The 26,021-nt window shown below is 38.5% G+C and overlaps 1 protein-coding gene across 34 annotated transcripts in view; it reads right to left on the bottom strand.

Moving 5' to 3' along the window:
- KCNMA1 (potassium calcium-activated channel subfamily M alpha 1) overlaps positions 1-26,021 on the bottom strand; it is a 475,240-nt gene that overhangs the window by 423,412 nt on the left and 25,807 nt on the right. The window contains exon 2 of one of the 34 annotated variants that reach the window (XM_067000561.1): positions 3,365-6,456. The exons of the other annotated variants lie outside the window; for them this stretch is intronic. Within the exon in view, the coding sequence (XP_066856662.1) occupies positions 6,442-6,456 (15 nt within the window). The 3' untranslated portion in view covers positions 3,365-6,441. Of the gene's footprint in view, positions 1-3,364; positions 6,457-26,021 lie in introns of those variants that run through there. 34 annotated transcript variants of the gene reach the window in all.

Genomic DNA, 26,021 nt, shown 5'->3' with positions numbered 1-26,021 from the left:
AAACAACAGCACATACAGCCTCTGTAGGATTCTAAACAGAGACAAAAGTGTTCATATCTGCATAACGTTCATAACAATAAGTAGAATACCCAAAGCTTCAGCTTAAGATATATGACTCAAGCAAAATAATAACCATTTTCTCTGTTGTATACTATTCATTAAGCTATTCGTTAAAATGAACAGCCAAAAAGCACAGGAAGTGAACAGGAAGCCTAGCTTTACACGTCATTGCTTAGTCAGGATGACAGTAACAGTAACAACCAGGAAATGAGAAAATGCATGGATGACAGCCTTCCACCTCAAGAAAACCAGCACTGACCTTCAAGATGCTCTTTTCAGAGTTATTGCTTATATCTTTGCAGTATTACAACACTCTGGAAGGCTCCATAAAGTTTATAAAGTACATGAAAAAAATAAGTGAATTCATACTCATACTGTTAGAACAGGAACACATGCATTTGGGATACTGCCTAGCAAAGCACTGAAAGCTCCAGACCAGAGCGTGGCATCAGAAACATTACGGTTGCAGACCCCTATTGTGCAACCTCACTGGACTGAAGCTTGGCTTTTTCATAAACACAGTAGTTAGAGCAGAGCAAGGGGGTGGCAATTTTTCATGACATTTAAGGCATCCGTAATAACACTGTTCTTCATTTGTAACTTGATTTCATGTGTCTGATAATATTTTCTAAATTTTGCCATCACATTTTAGGGTGTTGTGTTGATATACATATGTAATGTATATATAATTTTATGATTCAAACAGAATGTATAGAAACTACTGTATTTAATGAGTTTGGAAAAAATATCTTTAAGATCTCTTCAAGTTCACTGAAATACTTATATTTTTTAATTATCTACGTAAAATGAATCAACTATGACTGAATAGATAACAACAGGAAACATTTTGGTAAATCACATCCTAGAAAAACGTAGCTGAAAGTCCACATTACGTACAGCGCTGAGAAGCCCTGTTACTTGCTAACTGATTCAGAGAATCACAAAAATAAGAATATTTTCATTCTGGGAAGTCTGTTCATGTTTGACTTTGATCATATGTTCTTAGCTCTGTTTCACATGCTTAGTAGTGGCTATAGTGTGTGACAAAAACCAAATAAAATGGCTTCCCAAATTAATTAAAAATACTAATGGTGTAGTACACAGACACCAAACCTCCTGGCTGACTGACTCAGTTCTTACCCCCCACCCCCCACCAAAAAAAAAAACAGTTTCTACAACACCTTGAATTTTCCAGCTAGCTATACAAAGGCCAAAGATCAATGTTTTTTTCTGTATTTCAAAGTCAATCTTCCACTTAAACACAATTTAATCTTTTTTTCTTGTCGTTACTTTCTCAAAACAGTTTCCAGGGTTTTTTTGGATATGACTTAGAGGTACTTGGCAAATGAAATAGCATTTTTGTATGTAGCACTAACAAAAACTTAAAGGAAACTACTGCATATACTTGTGGTAGGTATAGTGACAGGACTTTTGTTTACTCACAGATTAACCTATTTCTTGTAATCATTTTCTACTGAGAATAACACTCCTTACTCTAGTAAATTTTCTGATACTCCTAAAATGATGTGGATTTTTTGGTTTGTTATCCTGAAACACTTCTTAACTGCAAAAGACTATTAAAATATTTCCTTAAACTGAGTAGTCCAATTAGGATTGTCATCCTCCGGCCTGCCTCCCCTTCATCTGTACAGGCCTCAGACAAATAATTTAGACGCGAACCATTCTCCTGTTCCTCAGTGCTAGTTATTGATGCCTCCCTACAATAAATATATGAGTGAAGAGAAAGAAAAGAAGTCAGGTACCGGTAACATGGTGAATAACTACTGGTACACAGCGCACACCAAATCTTCGCGGGACATATTCCATAAGCCTTATCTACACGTGGAAAAGGCTTACTGAAGAACAGATAACAAGAGCCCACTTATTTTTAAGAAGAACCTCTCTTATGTTTCTGCCTTAGAGCCATCACTTCATCTACAAGCTGAGTATCTTCATATTAATAGAAATAATACAACCCATCATTGTCTGAAAAGGAAAGGACAGCAGCAGTAGGTCACAAGGAGCACAGCAGAGGCAAACAGTTCGACAGGTAAATGATGAAATAAACTTCAATGACAAATTTGCAAAGACGGTGGGAGTAAAATCCTCATTATTGTATTCTCAGCAGCTGTCAATCCTCAGAGATAGCTTAACCTTACAAAAGGGATTTCATAACAGTGTATTCTGCTATCACAGCATTAATCATACAGAGACAGTAGTTTTAGACATATGTATGTGACTATAGATAGATAAAATAGGGTAAGACCAAAATAAGACAGAATGAAACTGCCCTCAGAAGCTAGAATTAAATCATTCTGGACCACACTTTATAAAGGGCATTAGATTCATTGATAATTCAGCAATAACATTCTCCAGCGCTCATTAAAAGCACTCAACTCCAGACTCATTTACACAGCATTACCCATGATATTGATCTTCTGGGACCTACTCTTACTTTGAGCTGTTAATCTAAGTTACCTTAAGCTGTAAACTTTCTGAATACACTTGTATTAAATATCTTCTAAAAAATTACATGTGGTGTGGAAACTACTACTTCCCACTGCAGTACAGCAGCATCTCTTACTCTGAAATGCATCCAAGAGCTCATCTCAATACTGCTATACTACAGGATGGTCACAGAAGGATCAGCATGTTTTCCTGAGGTTTATATAAAGTACTGCCTATATAATCACTGCAGAAACACCAGAAGGTTGCCTTGGAAAAGACAGCCTCTATTAATACACGGATCGAGTACAAAAAGATAGCAACAGTGTTCTTCTACATAACATCCTAACAGAACATCTCTGCCCCAAACCAGAGACAACAACTGTGCTGAAGCCACATTAATGTTTCAGCTCGTTTTTATTTCCATGTCTACATAACGTCTTTGTACCTACTAAAGTCACTTTAAGCCACTGTATGTTTAAACTGGTTCTGAAATCAAAACTTTCAAACGTATTGAATCAACTCCTCAGTACAGGTTAAAGTGTACTTGGTTCAAAACAGACAGCTTGGGAGTGCAGCACAGTGCCCATAAGCAACATGTGCTGCACTGACCACAGACTAGATCCAGGTAAACAAATCTCTGAATTTCTACTCTACAAAATTCAGTCATATTTATTGTTATAAATATGATTTTGTTTCACATCAATCATGGGACAGATGTTTATGATGAACAGCTAAAGAAGGAGACCTGAAAACAGATGCCATCAGGTCACAGCATTTCCCAGAGCTACAAAGGAGATGGACAGGACCACAGCCCTCAGCCCCAGGCGGCAGTTGCTGACAACCTTGAGCTAACAAGGTAGTTTCCAAAAGTCTTCTCATGTTCTAGGGGAAGCTCATCAAATCAGATTTCCGTTCTAACTGGTGCTTTGTGACAAAAAGAACACATTTAATTGGAGCATTCCTGACGAGTCCTGCTCATAGCTGATCATATATCTGTAACATGCAGATTGAAGAACAAGTGCCACATTGATCACACAGAACTGGGATCTTGCCCATTCAGATCCAAAAATACAAACCACGTCAGTTTACTCTCAGCAAGCACTACAAGAAGGTCAAGTAACCCCTGTGGGTGGCATGAGAAGTACAAGTACTCCTGCTGGAGCCACTGCCACACTTTCAGGAGGCATCTGGTGCTTCATTGGCTCACATTGTGCGGGAGTTACTGTAGCCTCCCACTAAGTACATTTACTACTCTTCACACCAAGTAATTCACTTCATAGGATAAATCACTGGAAAGTTAACCAACTCCGTCATGACACCTTGGTGACTCAGACTGTGAGGCACAGGACTCAGAAGGACAAGACTTATTACTACTGCTTCTTGGGTTTGGGGGTATGGGTGGGGGTTAATATAATATACATATTTAGATGTCCTCTATCGCACTTGTACACTCCTGTAGGCCAGTAGACTTCAGGAAAATTATTCCCTAATTTACACTACAATTAGGCTTATAACAGAACTTAGCATCTGCCCTTGTCAACTTGACACCAAATAAACCTCCTTGACAGTTTTTCCACAAATTTCTCCAGAGTGTTAGCCTGCAGATGTCAAGTCTTTTTAAATTGTTACCAATCAATTTAAAAACATGATGATGCAAAATAAAGTCACTATCTTTTCTAGAAGCTTCTGTGACTTGCTGACCTTTTCTTACCTTTTAAACCAATTTCTTTCTTTCTTTTGTCAACCAAGATTTTATCCTGGGACAAACAACATTAAATATACTCTGGAGGGGGAAAAAACTCAACTGTACAAAACAATCATCACTAATATCAAAATGCAGGTGTAGGAAGGGTTTTGGTTTGTTTTTTTTTTGATTAGAAGCAATTATATGGCAGGATTGCTGCACTCCCACACTGGACATACATTTTAAAGTTGTATATACTTGAACATTTCCTATCACAACTACATTGTATTTCCTACATTGATCTCATCCTTCCCCTCTTGTTGCAGCTTCATGAAAAAACTCACTTTTCATATGAAATCACCCATTTTCTTGGATATGCATCCTCCACTAAGCAAACCCTCACCTGAAATATCAGGTGAGATGTTCTATACTATTGCTTAGCCACCTGGCATGTTCGCCAGAAATTCAAGTTATTTCCCATGCTCAAAAATCTTTTCCTACAGCAGCACAACTCAAACTTCTGTAATTTGTAGGAGCTGATACCTACTGAGCTCTGAAATCTTAGTGACAGTAAATGAACAGGCCTGTTTAGCATGCTAAAGATTAGCAAAAGCATGAAACATATCCCTTGCACAGCACCACAGGAAAAACGCAAAGCAACTCTGCCGAGGTCTGGCATTGCCAGGGGCATGACCAATCTTATCTTCACCAGCCCCTTGCACTACTATAGGCACACGCTGAAGCCAGTAGAGCCCTCTAATTTCATTTATCTCCAAATTCTTTGCCAACTAGACATGAAAACTGACTGTAAACTGATTTGAAAGCCCATATGCCGCTACAGAAAAAAATCCATATAAACTATTTCATACTAAATACATGAGTAGATGGGAACTTGCTTGATAATCAGAAGGCCAATACATTTAGGTGGCTTGAGGAAAGGGGGATGATATACTGTTACCCTTTGTTAATGACAACTGTTCAGTTCATACACTGCCTAAACCCTTATGACTTCAAAATTTTACCGAGGTGGTCACTGGAATGATTTATTTTTTATGAACTTCAAATGGGTCATTTTTAGATCTTTTCTTCCTTGGTGGTTTTAAAATGGGTTTAAAAGTCTCTATTTCCTGAAGAACCAGGTCCGGTTAGGATATTTCAATGCTTTTAATTTCTGTTGAGATGGATTTAGACTTCTGTGATAAAACCCTCATTTTTTAAACCTGATAACAAAGTAGACTGATTTTTATAATATATACACATACATACACACCTTACTAATATATATATCAATATACAATTTATTTGGTGGAGTGGTAAATACAATTATTTATATATAAGTTATGCTTGTTATACATTATATAATTTACACCTTAATGTATATAAAGACCTCATTATAATTTATACACAGCTCATGAACATAAGCTGAAATGTCCAAAGACAATTAGGAAAAAAAACAGGTATGTTTTCATGACTTTTGGCCGTCATTGGGACAGGTAATATAAAGGCTAACTTAACTTGTTCTGGCCTGTTAACAAGACCTCCTTTTTTCCACACACATTATGTATTCCACACTAATTAAGAAAGAAAGTGAAGCTGCACTCTGTGTAAGGCAGCCTGCTTGGCTTGAGAATAGGAGCTGCCCTTCATCTCCTCTCCAATCAATAATCCATAAACCAGGGTTGAATGTGCAGGCTCTCTGCCAGTCAGCTGACGCTGAGATCTCAGCAGCTTTTTTAAGCCCTTCCTTTTATACTGCCGTATAGGTAAGTTTTACAAGTTCTATTTTGAAGCACAACTTCAGCATGCTTGATGTTTAAAGCCTAGTATCACTGAAGCTACTGTATTTAGCTTGAATTAACCATGCAGTCTATTGAAAACTTTTCCAATGACCTCAGAATTTAAAACAAAAGACAGGCATGTAAAAGCAATATTTCATTTTTAAATAAATCTAGGAGAAAAAAGTATGGTACTACAATGACGATGCTAAGAACAATAGAGTACCATCTATTGGTCTGGTAGGTTTTCTATTATCATGCATATATTTGGTTTTACGTTCAGTTAAATATTTCTGTGTTTATTCCCTTGGTGCATTACAATCACTCAGCTGTTTGAGTTAACACATGTTGCCAAACAACTATTTTAAATTCTCCGGAACTCTATTTTTTCCCCTAGGAAGTTGAAAATCAAGATCTTCAATAGATCTAAAAAGATATCCAGGACAGATTTTTGTCTTCTCTTGGCATATATCTTCAGTATAGATTTAACTAGAAAGAAAAAACAAGTAACAGACTGTTAGAAGTGTAAGAATACCATAAAGTGAATGATTGTATCTATAGCTCCTACAAGAACAAATCTCTTCAATACAAGATTTCTTGGGGAGATGGAAGTGTTGTGTGTGTACACAATGCGTTAGCCAGTGATAGCCCAAATTGTAATTGATACTTGATCTTGTCAGTTGACACTGAAATAAGAAAAGAACGGGGGGGGGGGGGGGGGGGGAGGGGGGGGGTTAAAAGCAGTCTTGCAAGTTTTTGTTTCTAATTTTTAATTTCAGAATGTGTCATTTCAGCTGCAGTGAAACAACTACAACTACATTTGAATTTAAATCCTTTGTCAAGCTTCTGTGCTATAGTAAGTATTACATCTGAAAAAAGATAGGATTCATTTTAGCATTTTAAATTCCCTCTGAGCATTTAACTTATTATTTTAGCTTTTCTGTCATTATTCCAATCGTAACTTTGAAGTTAAATTGTCAAATAAATTTAGACTTCCATGCCTGTTTTTATATAAGAACAGGCTGCAGAAAAAATAAATAAAAATAACAGGATGCCCTGAAGCCTGTTATTCTGAAGAAAGACCACAGATATTCATTATTATCACCACCTTGCATTGTTTCCTCTCCGTAATTGTCACTTCCTAGAAAGTTTTGGACACAGCCATTCATCTGATGAGGGACACAGAAAATGCCACACATCTGGAGGGCAGCATTATTGCCTCTCCATCCACATTGAGTCACATGTTCTCAAAATGACGTGAAAGTGTATGCATGCTTAGGGTTGTGGTTTAGTGGCAGACTTGGTAGCTTTACATGATGGTCGGACTGGATGACAGTACTACTTTTCCCCAACATAAGTGATTCTATAATTCTATACATGGATATATATATATATATTAAACTAAGTGCAATTCCAGCTGGAATGATTTTTTTTAAAATGAAATCTACGTTTAACAAAAAAGAAAACGGAAATTTTTCAGTTTAAATAAGTTGCATACAAGAAGCAGATTTGTAATTACTTTTTGGCAAAAAGAAATATTTTAAAAAGCAAGCCACCTTTTCAGTATCGCAAGGCTGTTCTGTGAGCATGTCAATTTTCAATTGAAATCCTGGTGTGGTGAGAGGAACTAGACATCTCCCCTATTTTATTCTCAGTTCCCAAGACACCCTGATGATATTCCAAGTTGGACTGCAGATAACATCCAAAAGGGATGTTTTGGATTGTAACATTACTACATGGCAGCATGTTCAAGTCTGTGGTGTAAACAGCTGCAGGGAACCTGACTGTAGGTAGGAAGCTACGTATATGCACTTGTCACGGGATGCAAAATTAAACTACTAAAATTCATAGGGCACAATAAAAGACCAAGAAAAAAGAAATAGGAAGATTAAGTAGAAGGGATCAGGTTTTCCTGATCCAGTCGAGTTCTTGCTCACGTAACTTTAACGCACTTGCCACCCAACCAGTCATACATACTGCTAGCAGACAGACACTGCCTTTGGGGCACTACTTCTATTTTTAATTTCTAGGGCATTGCTCTAACCAGTACACAGGCAAGGGGGGAAATTCCTTAAATGAAAGCAGAGTGAAGACTAAAGCCATTCAGCATTAAATGATCTTATATTGTACCCAGGAGGAGACCATGCACTTGAATAAACACCTCAATCATGTGTCTAAGAGCTGTAGTAGTTATTTGCTTCTACCCATCACACCAAACGCAGACTGCTATATTTACACAGTGACATCATGATGTAATTTTACTGCACTGGTTGCATGAAGAGTAATATTATCTGGAGTGTAATTACACATGATGCAGCACCTATTTGGATAACACGGCCACAGTATTGTATGATGAAATATTGCACTCCTTCTCAAGATTATCTCAAAATTACTCAAAATATACTTGGCACAAGCATACCTACCAGAAAGGAGGAAACTTCAAATTGGGGCTGAGCCAAGGAGAACAACAATTTAGAATATATGTTATTCACTGATCAACAATTTATTTCAAAAGTAATCATTAGACTATGGTGCAACAGCAAAACACAGTTTTGTTTCCCAGCTCAACTGCTATTGCTTTCCCTGTAACCATATTTACTTCAGAAGAGATGCTGAAATCCAGTGCACAGAAGGCAAAAAGCTTTTAAATAACACAATTTTGCTGAAAAAAATTTTTAGCCTCTCACCAGATGCTTCATGAGCATGGATACTTTTGTGTTCTCCCCCGGGGGTCAGCACAGCCCTGTGTAGTTTACAGCTACAGCATGTGCAGGCAGTGGAGAACATCAGCAGAGTTCAGACACCACATGCTGTATGCAGGCCAGGTGCTGCTTCTGAGACCAGCAAGGGCAGTTTCACCTCCTGACATTCTGCTCAGCCCAATGGTCCAAAAATTTCATGTGGTGAGACGTGCTCCTCTCCCCAAAGAAACTACAAAATGCATTTATTTTTAAATTTTCCAGTTCCAAGAGGCATTCCTGGAGAAGCCAGCTGCTGGGAGCACTGGTTTTGCTAGAGGCAAGTGACCACACGTGTGACAGAGGTACAGCCAGAGACCACTGCAACTCCAAAAATATTTGGAAGGCAAGTCTGAGCAAACATTTGGACCTCCTTTTTGTGGTTTAAAAGGGACTCAAATTCCTTTACCAAGTATACAGAGCTTTAACGTTTTTCTTTTTAAACTTATTGGTAGGTCATTTTCTCACTGCAAACAAAGCTTTTACTTAACAAAGCATCAATGAAACATTACTCTGATTTTACTTACCTGCTGTAAATAACAAGTGATCTACCACCTCAGAGCCCTTACTGAACACTGGTCCACTAAAATCTCAGGCAAGGAGCCAAATTCTGGATTATGCATGTGCCTCTCACTGACTTCAGTGTGAGTCACGTGAATGAATCTGAAAGCTGAAGTTGGCTTTAATTGATATTTAAAGCCTAATGAAGTGGTAATAATCAAATGATTTGCTCCATTTTTGCCTTGTATTTTTAATGAGATATATTAACAGCAAGCTTAGGTAAAAGAAACAGAGCACACCAAAAAAATCCCAATACACAGTTCTTCACTGATGTAAACATTTTTAGTATCACTGGTAAAGACAAATGACCTAACCAAGTTTTGGACAAAGCAAGATCAAAATTTAGGTTACTAATATTTTCTCTTCTATGATGGATATCATTTAAAATGTACATTTATTCCACATAATGAAAATTATATTAACCAATTCACTTAGCTTCACCTGAATTAAGTTTTATTTATCACACAGAAGAGTCTGTTAGAGGAGCATCCCATCAACCAAAAGCACACAGGAGAATGAGAATGATTGATGAAGATTGATGAAAAATAAAAATAACAGGGAAAGGGGGGGGGAATACAAATACCCACACAAGACTCACATGCAGCAAGAGCAACCTAACAAGTGCATGGGAGCCCCAGACACACATAGAAGCCAGCAACCCAGCAAGGGAGGGAAAAAAAACCAAACCCTGCGGAAAAGACAACTCCAGCAAGCAACATGATTATAGTGCAATTCCAAGTCAAATTTGTATTGACTTGGAACTTACTTTCGCTATCAAATCAATACCCCTCCCAAACCATTTTGCAGGTTAATACTCCCCCCCCCCCCCCCCCCAACACAGGAAAAAATAACAGATACCAGATGCAACTTAATTCTCTGAGGAAAGGACAAGAAACTGCATTTTTTTGTATTGTTGCTACGTCAGAATTTGACTCCCTCAAATGTTCTTTAGTCCCTTTTTCTATGTACACACACATTTAAAAAACACATTAAACAAGACAAGTATACTTTTAGCAACTGCCACATAAAACACGTATAAGCATGGGGCTGGGACTCCTGTGGTGCAGGCTGTTCCGAATTAAGATTGCATGCTCTGTGTCCTCAAAGGACAAAAACTACTTGTACCTATTTTTAAAATGCAAATATATTTTTATTTTATTAAATACTTTAAGCAAAAAAGTTAATATTATGGCTTATCAAGCCTAACATGTTTGTTGTTTGCTAAACTAAATTAGTAATGTTTCTTGGATTTATTGCAACATTTGTAATAGATTTGCCAAACTGCTTCACTACAGCCATCCACACTCATCCCAATGGGGAGCTTGAAATCACAACCATTGATTTCTAAATAAATATATTTCAAAGTCACTCGCCTTTTAATGTTCCCTTGAGGAACTTTTGACCCATATAAACACAATTGTGTTTGATTAATTTATAGAAACTAATTTAATTTAATGAGTAATGGGTTGTTCTTTTCCCAGTTGGGTTGGGAAAGTAAAACATATGTGCCCCTTAAGAAGATGCAAAAAAAAAAATGAAAAGCTAAGGGCCTCCCATTTTGGTGTGTACAGTGAAAAGGTACACTTCAAGAATTATTGCATCTTCGTGTTCCTTATTTAAAACTAAAACTCTGCAGATGACTGACAAAAAAAATCTTCAAACCAATACTACAAGTCCAGAATCAATCCAATCTTTGAGGTAGCAAGTCTTCACTTATTCTTGAAAGCCATGTAGGACTGACTAAAATGACATATTCCTGCCTCACAACCAGCAAAGGCATTTGGGGTTACTACCCAAGGAACCCAAACTCCAAACAGCCTTCACAACACTGATCTTGAGCAGTTGCTTCCTTGCTTTTAACAGTTCTTCACAGCTAAGCCAAATATAACTGAGCTGGGATCTGGCTGCCTCCGTGTATGCTGCTGCATTACTATATTTACAGAAGTGAACTTGCTGGAAGATTTAAACCACCAAGATAATGTTTTAATGAAACTTGAAAAAAAAAAAAAGCCAGAAGAAGATAAACCTTCAAAATTGCAACATGACATCTTCTGCATCCGATAACAAAAAGGACAGGACCTGTTTGCCAACCTTGTTTTCTAGCTGATCCATTTCTGCTTTTTTCTCAAGTTGAAAAAAACCTATATTCCCAGTAAAGTGTCTTATAATTGCTTCCAGGTCTGCTCCTTATGGTCAGCAGGATCCTTCTCAACCACAGTTTCTCCTGATCGGCCCTCCTGCTATCAGTGCCCTTAATTCCTACCTCTTTGGCTGTCTCCCTTCCTCACCCTGTCTTCTGTAAGTTTCTCCTGCTTGACCAAGCTCTTTGCCCTTCCCTGTGAGGGGGGTGCTTGTGACCTACACCATCCCAGCAGCACAGATGAGCTACCCATCTTCTCACCACACCCATTCTGGCCATTTAGAAAATATACTTAGCGAATTGTAAGCAGACAAAACCTATCACCAAAAATATCTAAGCTTCTCTAGTCCTAATTTAACTTGGAATGACCTACTTAGCTGTATTAACTCTTCATGTTTTGAGCAATAGAGATGATGGTTGAGAAACTACTCCCCATTTCTTATGAGAATATTTTTCTTCCTGATTTTTTGTTGCGAATTTAATAGAAAATAGTTTTCCAACAGGGCCGAATATTTTAGCATGAAAAAATAACACTCATTCTGAAAAGACTTCATTCGAAACACAAAGAAATAAATGTGTGCTGTTTTTGCCATGGAAGTCCTGCATTTCCCCCTCAAGTTTCAGGTGGAAAAGGTCCAAATGCCCCTTGGATGGATCTCCTCCTAGTTAGCCTAAAACTGGCCCTGCTGAGTACAGACAGAAGCAGAACTATGACAGCCTAGAAATTCAATGCGGGCTTCACATCTTGCCTAAAAGAGGTTCGGCCAAGCAGAGCTCTGTGTTGCCATAGCTACACCATTGTTTTTTTACCCAAACTACCTACCTAGTTTAAACTTAGCAGCAATCTGTCCCCACAAGCTCCAGTCCCACCTTTGAGTGCTGTGGAGACACACAGTCTGATTACTCAAAACACACAGGTTTCCAGCAAGGAGTCATTTTCACAGGGTCTACAGAAATAGAGAGTTCAGTTCCTCCTTTCCTCCCCACCCTGCTGCCAAAGCAGGAAGGCATTTCCTAAAAACGCCCTACTGAATTTCTAAAGATGGTGCACAAGTATAAATAGAAGTGGTTTGGCATGATGAGATCCCGGGGAGTAAATTGGCTCATTCCAACTCCCAATACAGAAATACAATAGTCAAATTGGAAAGGACAGATCTACACTTAAAATTACTTCCTAACTATTAAGAAGATGCTCAAGAATGACAAAATTACAGAATATATGAAAATCGTGATAGATTTTTTTTCCTCATAAACAGAGCGAGGCAGTTCATTCCTGAGGGTCAAAACAAGTCACTTGCTTATCTTCTACAATGGAAAATTACTTGGTCAGGCCCAGGTCTCTGTTTGCCATGCTGTAGCCCCACCTGTAACCTCCATTTAAATTAAGATCTGGTCCATAATTTTAGTTCATTTTTATTCTTAATTCCGCATGTCTTCAGAAAAAAATAAGTTCTTATTAGGAAAAAAGAGCATTTCTGCAGGTGTTAAGGATATTTCAAAGCATCCTATATTTACACAGAACCTTCAGAATAAAAATTAGCGTGCACTTCACAAACAATTATGCAATGGCATAAACACTGGATTAGATCCACACGTTCAGAGGCACCACTTGCTGTACCATTGTAATGCATGAACCACACAGACAGCTACTAGCAGCTCTCAGAAACGCTATCCCTAACACTGCAATAATCTATTAGGTTAGGGGCTAGGACACTGCTGAAAGCATTAACTTCCTAGTTCACAGAGTAGTAATTTTATCTTAGATACAATAGCTGTGCATAAGCCCAAATCCTGCCTGCAAGCTCCTTTCTAGCAAATGGCCATACTCTCTAAGACGACTACTGGGGGAGAGGGTGTTTAAAAAAAAACGTGAGGATGGAATTATTTGTGAAAATGCAGAACTAGACTTCTGATCATTATAAAGTTTAAAACCTGTGTAAAATAGCACAGCACAAAGTACGGACTGAATAGGGTGCCATGTGGCACTAGTGTCAATGCATGCTCCTTGCAGCTTGCACTCAAGCAGAACCATGCCTCTTCCCTCAGATCCTTAATAAACATATAAACCCCTATTCATTTTCCCTGTACAGGTTTGCATTACATGTTTTGTAGTACTGAAACACAGCCAATATTTACACAGTTCTTTATTTTTGCCTCTGCAGAACATGAGCTGATAAGCTACTTTTTGTTTCAGGTTTTGTTATTTATAATTTCTCACATTGCAGATAAAACTCATCTATAAGCCATGCAAGGAGCTAGGTCAAATAACAACAAAAAAAAAATTAGCTATTGTAGTGGCAGCATTATATAAGAATCTGATGCATTTTATAGCTTCAGCTGGTCTCCTGCCAGACTGATAATGCTTCTGTTTTAGGTGACTTGCATAAGGGCACCAAAGATTTAGGGATGGATGTGCACAAGTATCAACAGAAAACTGCAGTGGCTTCGCTGTACAACACAAGCACTCACGTTATTAGTCAAGGGCACCTTCTCAAGAGGTAAGAGTATGATGCAGCTGGTAAACAGAGTAGAAAAGGCAATACAACCTTTTATCCAGAATCTCATATGAATTCAAGTGAGAGAAGGTACCATCACCATGTTCTCAGCTCAGGTTCACTATGTCACACTCAATATCACAGCACAGGCCTTGAGATGGCAGAAAATAAATTACTACTTCGCGCTCAGCACGCCTGATTTTTATAGCTTTGCCACAACAGGATTTTCCAGCTCATCATAAAAGTACAATAATTCCCCCAATGATCTGAAAGCAGCATAAGATCAGAGAAACAGGGTTGCTTATATATTAAGCCACTTTCTAAAAACCTTTGTACTTGAACTTCAAGAAATTCACACTTAAAAGGCTAAGAATCTGACTTCTAATACACTTCTAAAACTTTCATGTCTTTTTAGTCACACTATCATTAGTACTTTATGCTGTAATTCCAATAGCAGCAACTATATGATAACCACACTGTGCACTCTAATCAACTTTTGCCAATAGCTAAACAACTACCCATTTTCAGTATTTTAAAGCTCCAAACAGAGAAGGATCCACACCCTTTCAAAAGATATGTCAATCTTTCACCCTCTATGGGCTTCTGGTAGAATGTAACAATTTGGACTACCACCTCCTCCACCAGAGCCAATTCTGGACATGGGCAGAGCAGACAAACTGTGCTGGACAGCAAACAGAGAAGCAAGGAAACAGTCATAACTTCTTTACCTGCACCCTGTAAAACCCAGCTGCTACTGCCATCCATTGCTGCATGGAAAGGTTCAAGTAGAGAGGGCAGCAGCTATTGATGAGACCAGCCAAGAAACAGGAGCTAATGATTAAACCTGCTCTTTAGCCAGCGCAAACAGTGCCAGCCTCTCCTCATCCCCAGTGAAAGCCATTGAGCCCTGCCCCATCTCCAGCTTTCATTCCTTGAGAAGGCAAGCAGAAATCTGGAATCACAGCATCAGAATGCCAGGTGTCACTGAGTCTCTTCTCCAACATGGTCTCACAGACCTCTTTCCTTCTAATTTCATCTTCTTTTTCCTGCCCCTTACTTCATTCTTTCCTAAAGAAGTCCACTCCAAAACAAAGTGGCAGTAACTCACCATTTGCCTGTAATTCCACTGTCCGTGTTATCTTTTCCTCTATGCTTTGTCTGCCTATTCCAAATAGTCCGTAAGTCCCTCAGGGCAGACAGATATGTAATGTTAAGGTTTTATGCACTGATGAGACTATGACTTGATAACTCCTATGAAGATGCTATTATTGATTATATATAAATATTTATGTTTCCTTAAACGCAACAAAGCAATATAAATAGAAATATTTTTAACCCTACTTTCTTAATAGCAGCAGTTTTAGTTTTCCAAATTACTTTCCTTTCTCTCTATTCAGATCAGCCATTACCATTTTTCCATAATCTTGACTTTCAGTTCAAGTGATAATGATTCATAAGATCTACAAAGAACAGGTCCCTGGAAGCAATCCTCAGAATAGTATTTTTGAATTCATTAATATTCTGCTGATATTCAGGCACTAGCTTTTGTTTAAGTGTATTTGTACTAGAGGTTGCTGGTGGTTGTCAGCCCTTGAGAAGGCTGGCACTGCTGCTATGCTTGGGTTATACTAAAGCTGGCTGGGTTTTTAGAAAACAGCCTTTGTTATTTCAAGGACTCCTACCAGTACAATATATTAGCTGAAACCAAGCCTAAATAGGATGCTAACACTTAGCAAATATTTCTTGATGAGGTACATTTCTAAAAATATCACTTCAGAATATCTGGGTGCTGTTGTCTGTTCATGCATTATATACGGGACCAATAATGCTGGCTGAATTTCTCAATGGAGCCTGATCAGAAAAGAGCAGAGGCTGCCAAAGCAGTTTTTGATTGACAGATAGCTATTCCAGGAAACTGAGCTTAGAGCAAGTACCAATTACTATGATGGAGACTTTAACTCTCAGAGCACAATGAAATAGCATGAGCTTGACAGACAATAGGAATCCTGCTCTTCTAATCAATCCAAACCCAAGAGCTAGGCCAAAACCACTGACATCTATACCTGTTATCAAGAGTTACATGGAGAAGACCAACTTAAGACAGCATCTGTCCCACTCTCAATTGAATGAAATGCTTTACAAATAACCCCCAATGATAATTGAGAAAATTTCTGTATTCTTCTCCGGTTAACTGCTCAAGCATTTTCTTTCATAAAAAACTAAGAGCTAGACTTTTGCTGATCACAGATAACTCACTTCAAGAGCAATCATGGGCAGAGGGGGAAAATATTCTAAAGAATGAACTGAAGGCAACCAGTACAGCACAGGGATTCTTTGGTGGCCACCACAGAGTAATTTCCCTTGCACATCCACTTCGGTGATAATGAATCTAATGATCCCTTCCAGTAACTTGAACGAGTCAGAAGTGGAGAGACAGGCATTATACTAACTTTTCATACTTGCATGTTATAATCTAGAGCAGCTTAATGATCTAGACCACCTAGTCTTGCTGTGCCACCTTGCTGTAACAGTAGCATCTGAGGAATTTTCTTCAGTTTCCTTAGCCATGATTATATGAGATTCTCTGGTTTCAAGAAAAATTCAAATTATTTCAACATCTTCATGACTTTAGGGAGAAAACCCTAAAGGCTGAAACATGTGAAATGTAAACTTGAGAAACTAAAATGTACCTTAGTATTTTGGAAAAGGAGCTATCTACGTTTCTGCACTTCGCTTCAAAGTAACCTGCAGAAAGTCAGCCAGGTAACATTAACAAAACCTGAACCAATGGTTTAAACCAATTAACCACCTTTTAGACTCATCTCTTCAAAGGCTGACAGCGATCTGTACTGCAAACATACACCACTACCTTCATCCAAGACCAAGTTCCTCGACAGCAGAGTCATTACATGAAGAGCACTTCATTTTCCCTAACAAAACTGTAACCTTTTTTCCTATTAATATTTAGATGATTCATTTTAAGCTGATTAAATCCTGATCAAATTTTAGTTTTATAAGCATCCCTTCCCTTTCCTCATATTTGGTAGGTAAGTCACATTTGCACCTGTCTCTTCATAAACATCCTCATGACAGAATCCCACAAGTAGGAACCGTGAATTTGATACTTTACAGTATTATGATCCTACTACAAGCCATACTCTTGACAACAGTGATATAGACTGTTGCATCAAACTATTTATATTGTGTTAAATGCATGTAACCCAGCCAGCTTCTTACATATATTAATTTTCTTAACTCTTTAAAGGACATATGCATGGGAAAGTTATACTGCCACTGTGGATACAGACTTGATTTTATTTTTTTCCTCTGTTGCTTTGGTGGGGAGTTTACTTATTCTGAATCATTCTTTTTCCACTGTTTTCGTTATATCCCGTGCTGAAATACTAGCTGTAGTAACTAAGTACGGGACCAACACCAAAGACTTGGTTTACCTAAATATCTCCGAGATCATTCTTAGGGTAGCTCTACTAATTATTTTTGCATTGCATCTAAGGATGAAGAGAAGACACTTCAGGACAGCAGAGGACAACTAGATTCATCTGATACGTGGATGCTCAAAGTGACTTAAACACAGTGAAATTACAGGATCACAGAATCATCTAGGTTGGAAGAGACCTCCAAGATCACCGAGTCCAACCTCTGACCTAACACTAATAAGTCCTCCACTAAACCATATCACTAAGAAGCTCTACATCTAAACATCTCTTAAAGACCTCCAGTGACTCAACCACTTCCCTGGGCATCCCACTCCAACGCCTAACAACCCTTTCAGTAAAGAAATTCTTCCTAATATCCAACCTAAACCTCCCCTGGCGCAACTTTAGCCCATTCCCCCTCGTCCTGTCACCAGGCACGTGGGAGAACAGACCAACCCCCACCTCGCTACAGCCTCCTTTAAGGTACCTGTAGAGAGTGATGAGGTCTCCCCTGAGCCTCCTCTTCTCCAGGCTGAACAACCCCAGCTCCCTCAGCCGCTCCTCGTAAGACATGTTCTCCAGACCCCTCACCAGCCTCGTCGCCCTTCTCTGGACTCTCTCAAGCACCTCCATGTCCTTCTTGTAGCAAGGGGCCCAAAACTGAACACAGTACTCGAGGTGCGGCCTCACCAGAGCCGAGTACAGGGGGACAATCACCTCCCTACCCTAGCCCTGCTGGCCACACTGTTTCTTATGCAAGCCAGGATGCTGTTGGCCTTCTTGGCCACCTGAGCACACTGCTGGCTCATATTCAGCCAACTATCAACCAATACTCCCAGGTCCTTCTCTGCCAGGCAGCTTTCCAACCACTCTTCTCCCAGCCTGCAGCATTGCTTGGGGTTGCGTTTTTTTTGTGTGTGGTTTTTTTTTTTTTAATTACAGCAACTCCTCTATTAGTTCAGCTTGTCCAGGGAGAATAGGCTAAACCATTTAGGAAATTAATTAATCTTAGAGTTTTTTTACTCAAACATTTCATCAACTTCATAATCACCAATTCTTAGTCAATTGGAAGAATGGAAAAATAACAGGGACTGTGGAGAAGCTCCTTTGTCCCAGCTTGCACTGCACTCTCAAGAACAAAATGAGTGAAAAGACAGGGATGGTATTTGCATTGGTGGTAAATATCTTTCTTATAGCATCCTAAACTAGGGTTTGGAGGATGTAACTACTTAGATTGCACTTTGAATAATACTAAATTAAACTATCAGAGTTAAAAGGACAGAATTTAATACTGATGGACTGAGATAAAATTCTACTCCAAATCAGACTTGAAAAAGCAGCAGGTATTTTAAACAAAACACTTTTAAAAGCTCAAAAAGAGTTGAACTGCAACCATTGAGAAGGATCAAAGGGAAAGTCACTTGTGACTTTGCTTGTTTTTTTGTTGTTGTTGTTTGTTTTAAGATAGAATTGTCTTCATTCTGTACAACATTTTAAAAAGCTATTAGAAACGGTCTTTCTTTTTATCAGCCTTCCCCCCCCACCAAAAAAAGTCGGAAGATGTTTAAATATGGTGCCACAAAACACCACTTCAGAAGAAGTAGAGCAGGTTTAAGAAGATTAGCTCTTCCCTGTTAAAAAAAAGAATATCCCAGATACGTCATTTTTTACCGTAAATAAAACATAACTTGCTCATATACATATTATATATGAAGTCAGTGTAGAAAGGACCGCACACAGTGAACATGCATATATGTGTGCGTGCTATGATACATGCTATGCTCATATCATCACCCATACGTAAAAACATTCATTTAAGCATCCCTAAATATTAAGAACAGCTAAAAGGTAACAAGAAGTTACCCATTTGAAGGATCGACTTCAGAAAATGTATGCTAAGGTATGCTTTAAGTCTCTCAGTCCCTCATTTTGCCACAAATGGTTAGCTACTATGTCAGGGAGAACAGGTCAGTGTGTTCTAAAACAACCCATTTGCCAGACATATGAGCCAGGAACTCCTGATTATTTTGGCTACATGTTTCCATCCAGGATCAGCTTACACAAGGTCACAGGTGCTGAAAGAGCAGAAGCACCACCTGGCTGCCTCCAAAACAGGTTACTCTGAAGATGAAAGGGACTTCCATCCAAGTGATGCAAAATACTATTTGGCACATTGCACCCATATATGAGAATCACCACTACCGTCATCTAGGTATTGAGCTCGCTTTTATTAGAACATATGCCATATGTCTGGCTAAGGTGTAACATGATTCACAAATAAATCTCAGTTCCCAACAGCCTGCACTCATAACAACCTCCACAGAAAGATTAAAGCCAAGAGATCATTACACTGAACGTACCTTTGAACAGGACAGGACATAGATTCTAATTGCCCAAACACCATGCTACGGAGTCCCCAGGATTATCCCAAACCCGTCCACGTAGCAACAAACTCTTTACTACCAGAACCACTGGTGTTAAAATGCATGTTGGAGAGCATTCTTCATAATCTGAAGACTTAATAATCTGAAGAAAACTTAAATCCTTCCTTCCTAGTTTTCTGCATATGCCAGAAGTTCTTGCTTAGTCCACTGTACTGCAAGAACACTTGCCAAAAATCATAAAAATTTCATCTTCAGTAATGAGCACGTCACTCTTGAAAGGAGCTTCATTCTGGTCCTTGCAATCAACCCCAGAAGCTCTAGCTGTTCCTCTTCTTGGTTCTTTTTCTTTTAATTAACAAAACAGTATATAGCAATGTAAGCACAGCTTTACTGGAATTCATTTCTTTCTGGAAAAGTTTTGTTAGTTAAAGAAAACATTCCTCTTTTTAAGAATAATTCCAATTTCTCTCTGTGACAGACACTGTTAGAAAAATTATGCTTGCTATACAATTTCTAATCATATAACCATAAGTAATTATTAGACATATTTGATATCACCTCCGAGACCTTCTATCTCACCATAAGGAAAACCTCCAACTATATCAATTTCTTTTATTCAGGACACTACTTTTCATCAGCATCCCATTTAACAAGTTATAGGAAAGCTCCCTTTTAAACCGGAAAGCATTGGTGTAGCCACACATTAACAAGCAAGTCCAGTATATTCTGAATACTCTTCTAGAAGTGTATCAAGTGAATATCATTACGGATTTCAGATAGTTCGGCAAATAAAGCATTTCAAAATGAGCACAAAGAAGGGCTGCAGAGACAGGAAGTGCTCTCCTTACAGATCAAGCCCTTGTAAGAGTGGAGGATCACCACCGAATGGGACAAGAGAGAAGCGACGCTATTAGGGAAGCAATGCTGCTGCCCTATGAAGCAGAAAGGACAGCCGATCAGACTGGGGGCATATATTCATCTGAATGTCCCTATCATCACTTAGAAAAATCTTGTTATTCATCTTGATACAGTTTTTGTGAACATTTATATCATCTATTACATTAATAGAAGTGATATATAGTGATCCATCTTCTACTAAATATTTCTTAGAGCTAAAAGTGAGAATATCGCTTTTGGTTTACACTCCATTAAACAGGATATAACATAGAACTTGGCTATTTTCCTTCAAAAGGTCAGTAAGTCCGCCTATTATATTACTACAGCACCTCACATGGCAAAAAAAAACAGTTTTTCAAACCTTCAAATGTCACCCACCTTGCAGAAAAACCTTCTGCATGCAGGAACCTGGTCAGTATTTAAAACTGATAGCACACCTCTTCAAATGAGGTCTTAAGAATTAAAAAAACTAAACTTTGTGCCTCTTGCAAGTAGATTTTCTTGTAACTGGACAGCATAACATTGTCAGGATCAGAACACTGGCCCAGAACCTTACTGTCTGTTCTACAGAGATGTGTTTACACAAGCTGAGGTTTTCATTACCAATACTGCTCATTCTACAAATGTGAAGGTGGGCACATGTAGACTTTTGGTGGAGTTCTTGATGATTCACAGCACCACATACATAGTTTCCACTCAGAAGTGTTTGTTGGTGGGGCTACTGTGACTCACCTCCAACGCACGTTATTCCCCATCATCACAGTCCCTTGGTGATTCATTAATGCATGGCTATTCACTTCAACTCAGTAAGTTTGCCAGATGACTACACTGTGACTTCTGCTAGCTGTGCAAATGAAACGTGTTCTTCAACACCAGTTCATACCTCTAGCAGCTGAGTTCTGAAGGCAGAATTCTTCAACCAGCATTCCCATGTGCCTAGTCCTTCCAAGTTTTTCCTTGCCCTAATTATTTCTAGAAGCTACTGGAACACTTTGCTTTGGTATTCCATCTCAGGTAACTACAGATAACTAAGAAAAGGAACTTCAAAAGACCAACAGCACTTCCAGCAGCTCAGCCAATTACACACTAGGTTGAATCCCCACACCAAGAAAAGAGAGTATCTTAGCTACAACATTACAAAATGTTAATAATGCTAACCAGAAATCTAGCCCTAGGCAGCTGTGTTGACAAGCTGTGGACTTACCCCTAGCAAAGATCATTCTTATTTGTCTACTAGGGAATAGCTATCATAAAATAATATAAAAGTATCTTACGGTAAAGTAAAAGAATTACTATTAGTTAAAAAAAAAAAAACACCCACACACTGTAAAACCAACTCCTAGAAAGTTCTTCGATAGCCTGTCCTGGAGGAAAAGATAAAATAGGACTAACTCTGAAGATGCAGAAGCACATGGCAACAATACCTGAAAATGTTCTAATCCAGAATATGCAGACAACTATGGCATATTACCCCATAGGTATATGCATATAACAATAATTATGCTGTTTATAACTAATATTGTTATTATGTTCTTTTAGCCCATTAACTGAAAATACAGAAGTTGCAAAAAGCTCCAGAATGGAAAAGGAAAATAGGCCTGTTATCACAGTTTCTAATGTGAGCAGGGAAGATTTTTAGGACTAAATTAATAGCAGTTTAGTTCACCCTCAGTTCCCTGTTAAAAGCTTCCCCACTGTCCTGTTTGTTTCCCAATTGCCTTCATAAATAGTAATTTGAACACATGAGAATTAACTTATTTTTAAAATATTTCAAAAACAACTGCATTTGATGATTGACAATTTATTTTATCACAGTTTTAAGTGACACTATACATTAAGTCTGACATTTCCCATGTGCTGTGGTAGTTGAGGTTACATGTCAATCATAAGTGTTCTCATTGCAACTCCTCTCAATTAAAAATACATGTAAACCTGTAGCCCATTTTGTGCTGCTGTCACTGTTGAAGATGTTGTCTATTGTCCATTGAATAGAAGTCCCCCCCCAAAAAAGTCATATGACTTTGCTGAAGTCCTCCTTATGTCCTTTAGTGAAAAATTAAATATTGTTTCTTTTCCCCTCTACCAATCAGTCACAGCTTAGATTAGCAATTACTTCCGCCTGTGTGTGTGTATGTATATATCTCTCTACAGATCACCTTTGCTAGTCTAAAATGCTACAGCTTTCTCTTCTAAACTTCCAGTTTTAGTTTACAATAAGATGTCCAGCCTAAACCAGTTATAATTGAATGCTCTCTGCAAAAATTCTCAAATCTGTGACTTTCAGAAAGAAACAGTTCATTTAGAAGTAGTTCACATTTACTGTTACTTTGTTCTTAAGTTAGTACCTATATTCACAATTACTGATCTACAAAGGAAGACGACACAGCAATAGCAAAATGCTGTAATGCTGGAAATTACCATACCAATGATACAGGAAAGTGAGTAGGCATATAGGAAGGAAGGACTTTGTATGTTCTTATACTTTATATGTTATGATCATTCTGGTTTCTACAGCATAAATCCAGATTAGCATCCCTGTATCCAAATTGTTGTTTCAGATCAGTAGAGCCAGACATTACACATTGGAGGCTGAATGGATCAACAACTTAGCTGTACAGACAGTAGAAGTTGTCAGCAGCATGACCACAAAGATGTATGACCACAGCTCACACACCAAAAAAACCAAAACTATAATAGGGTGCAACTGGAAAAATACTCATCAAGAAAAAGTCCATAGGAAATATAGAGCAAGAGCCCACACAGCCGACTTCATCTCCAAAAAAAGATCATAGCCAATATTTCTGCGCACACCCTCTGACTCAAGCTGAAATCTAACGGAAAAGGATGAATACAAGTACCCACCTCTCGGGTAAGAAGGAAGCAAGCTATGAGCTTATAGTTTATTACTCATAAACCTCACCAGAACATGAGCCCATATAGCATGCCTTAGCTTCCCCAAACCCATGCCAGGGAGGATGCTTTCCAGTTGTGTGAGTAAGGCATCAATGCTGCTAATCTACCCCATACAGGTATATTTTATTTACGTTTAGATCCATAGTAAGACTTCAGAGGCTGCAATCATACAGAAAACATTTTGGATAACTGAATCCAGACAGAATGGAAGACAGCATGGCTTTACCTTCGGGCCTGTTTAGACTCCCTGCCATCCTCCTGCAACTAGCAGCCACACCAAGGGAAAGAAAGAGAAGCCTTCTAACACAGCACTAAGTACTCACAACACTGCGGTAGAACCAATAGTGCATTTGAGCAGTGGCTCATGTTAGATGCTTTAGGGTATTTTTCCAGCAACTCCTACTGCAAAAGGCACAGGTATCTCAAAAGCTTCCCATTACCTCTGCCAGACACATTACTATCCTGCAATCTTCAACAGAATTTGCATCTCTACAGAATCAGTAACACTAGACACATTAACACACCAACACCAATATCTATGTATTTATTCAAGCATATAAGTTCCCCCACTATATTAATACTTTGTTCTTCCAGTATCAACACTAACGAATTTATCACTGGAACCCACTAACCCCCTAACAGCCATGGCATGAGAACATCACTGAAGTGTTTCATTTAGCTTCGATCACCAAGGGCAAATTTGAGCCTATGTACTCCTGTGTACGCTGGTGACTACTAAATACCTCCAGAACTTCCTCAGATGGAAATCAGGTACTAAGGCAATCCATAATCTGAAAGACACCGCCTAATGCTTTGCCCGATCAGCAAAAGACATTACAAAGAGCCCTAGACATGTGCAACATTGCATAAAACCAAATTCAAACCTCAGGAGCATGACAGAAAAACAAGAAAACCCTCAGAGCACTACAAATTTGTCCCCAGACAGTACTAAGAAGGCTGTGCTTTATCTGTGTATGTTCTAGTGCCAAAGATAGACAAAAAGACTAAAATACTCTTTAAGTACACAGGTGTTAGACTTACAACTCAGACCTGATTATACACTGTAGCACATGCATAACCCAAAGCAACAAATCCAAGATCGTTCAGCACCTGTTTTCCCTTTTTTCCCCCTACTACCCAATTACTCAACTTCAACCACATCTCATGTATGAAACCTAAGTTCTTCCTGACATGTAAAAAAGTTTCTAATTATCACTTCTGCAATTTGAGATAACATTCTGAAAGCAAGCTGAGACACCAGAACAGTCAAATTAATACTTGTGTTAATATTCAAATGCATCTAAGTTGTCCCACCTGTGATTTATTGTGTGTAAATCAAAATTCTACTCAGTTTTGACTTCTTTTCCTGAATACATAATAACAAAAGCTACCACAATTAATTTTGAAGGGAAAAATAAATACATTTATACATTGATTTTATTCAAGGGGGTGAGTGTTTAAAAAGAGTTCATATTTTAAAGTCAACTTGATTCCATTTCCATCTAGTTATTTCTTCACATTTTGTTCTTAGAGCAAAGTCGTAGTCCAGAATTCCTTATCCTGAATTACACAAGAATCTCCACAAAGTATACAGGAATTGTACATTTAGTACATGATGAACCAGGCTATAAAAGACACTACAAGAAAGCAGACGTGTATCACCCATTACTTTGGCTGGGTAAAGCTATGAAAACAATCTGTTGTTATGACAGCTGCAAAATCACCCCATTACTCAGGTCTCTCCTCTCTGCCCAGCTTCACATCTTTCTTTGCCTTGTGCACACATCCATTCACATGTGCCCTGCTACAGTGGCTAACTCCAACTATTAGCTGGGGCATTAGCACTTGTTTGTTCCAGCCTCCCTCACAATCAGACTCACACCAACCTGTCACTTCCAGTACCAGCCTGCATCCCCAATGGCACTTCTGCTCCAGCCACTGCCTTCTCCTTCACCATCAAGTCTAGCCAGTGTCCCTGAAAACTTCGTTCGCTAGGGTTGATCACACTCCCCTTATTGTACACCAACATACTGTCCTCATGCATGTCTCTCTATTCCTGCAATTGCCTTTAGCTATTGGGTTAAGTCAAAGTCACTGGAACTGGCAACAGCATCTATAGTATCAGATATACCCTCACCCTAGTAGTATTATCTGTTCTGAATTTTGCAATTAACGATCAAAGAAATGGAAGGATTTCAAAAGGTGGAAGGATAAAATGAAAAGGATTTTAGAGTATAAAACAGTAACTAAAAGAAAGGACAGGGAGGAGGGCAACCTTCAAGTAAACAGCAATTACTCCATCCCTTTAAGCATAGGCTCTGATAGAGTAACACACTGTACTAATATAACATGTAAATTCAACTTGTAGTATTATTTAGCCTGCTTTGTAGGCAGTTAAATTTATTTCTTCAAAACTGAATAAAGTAAATAGGCAATTTCATAGCCACATTGTAAAATATCTCAAAGTGTTTTAGAATATTCATTAGGCA

This window comes from Anser cygnoides, chromosome 7 (genome assembly GCF_040182565.1).
Source record: "Anser cygnoides isolate HZ-2024a breed goose chromosome 7, Taihu_goose_T2T_genome, whole genome shotgun sequence".
NCBI lineage: Eukaryota > Metazoa > Chordata > Aves > Anseriformes > Anatidae > Anser > Anser cygnoides.
The sequence above is the reverse complement of the archived record's forward strand: the minus strand, read 5'-3'. Positions and strand labels throughout refer to the sequence as shown.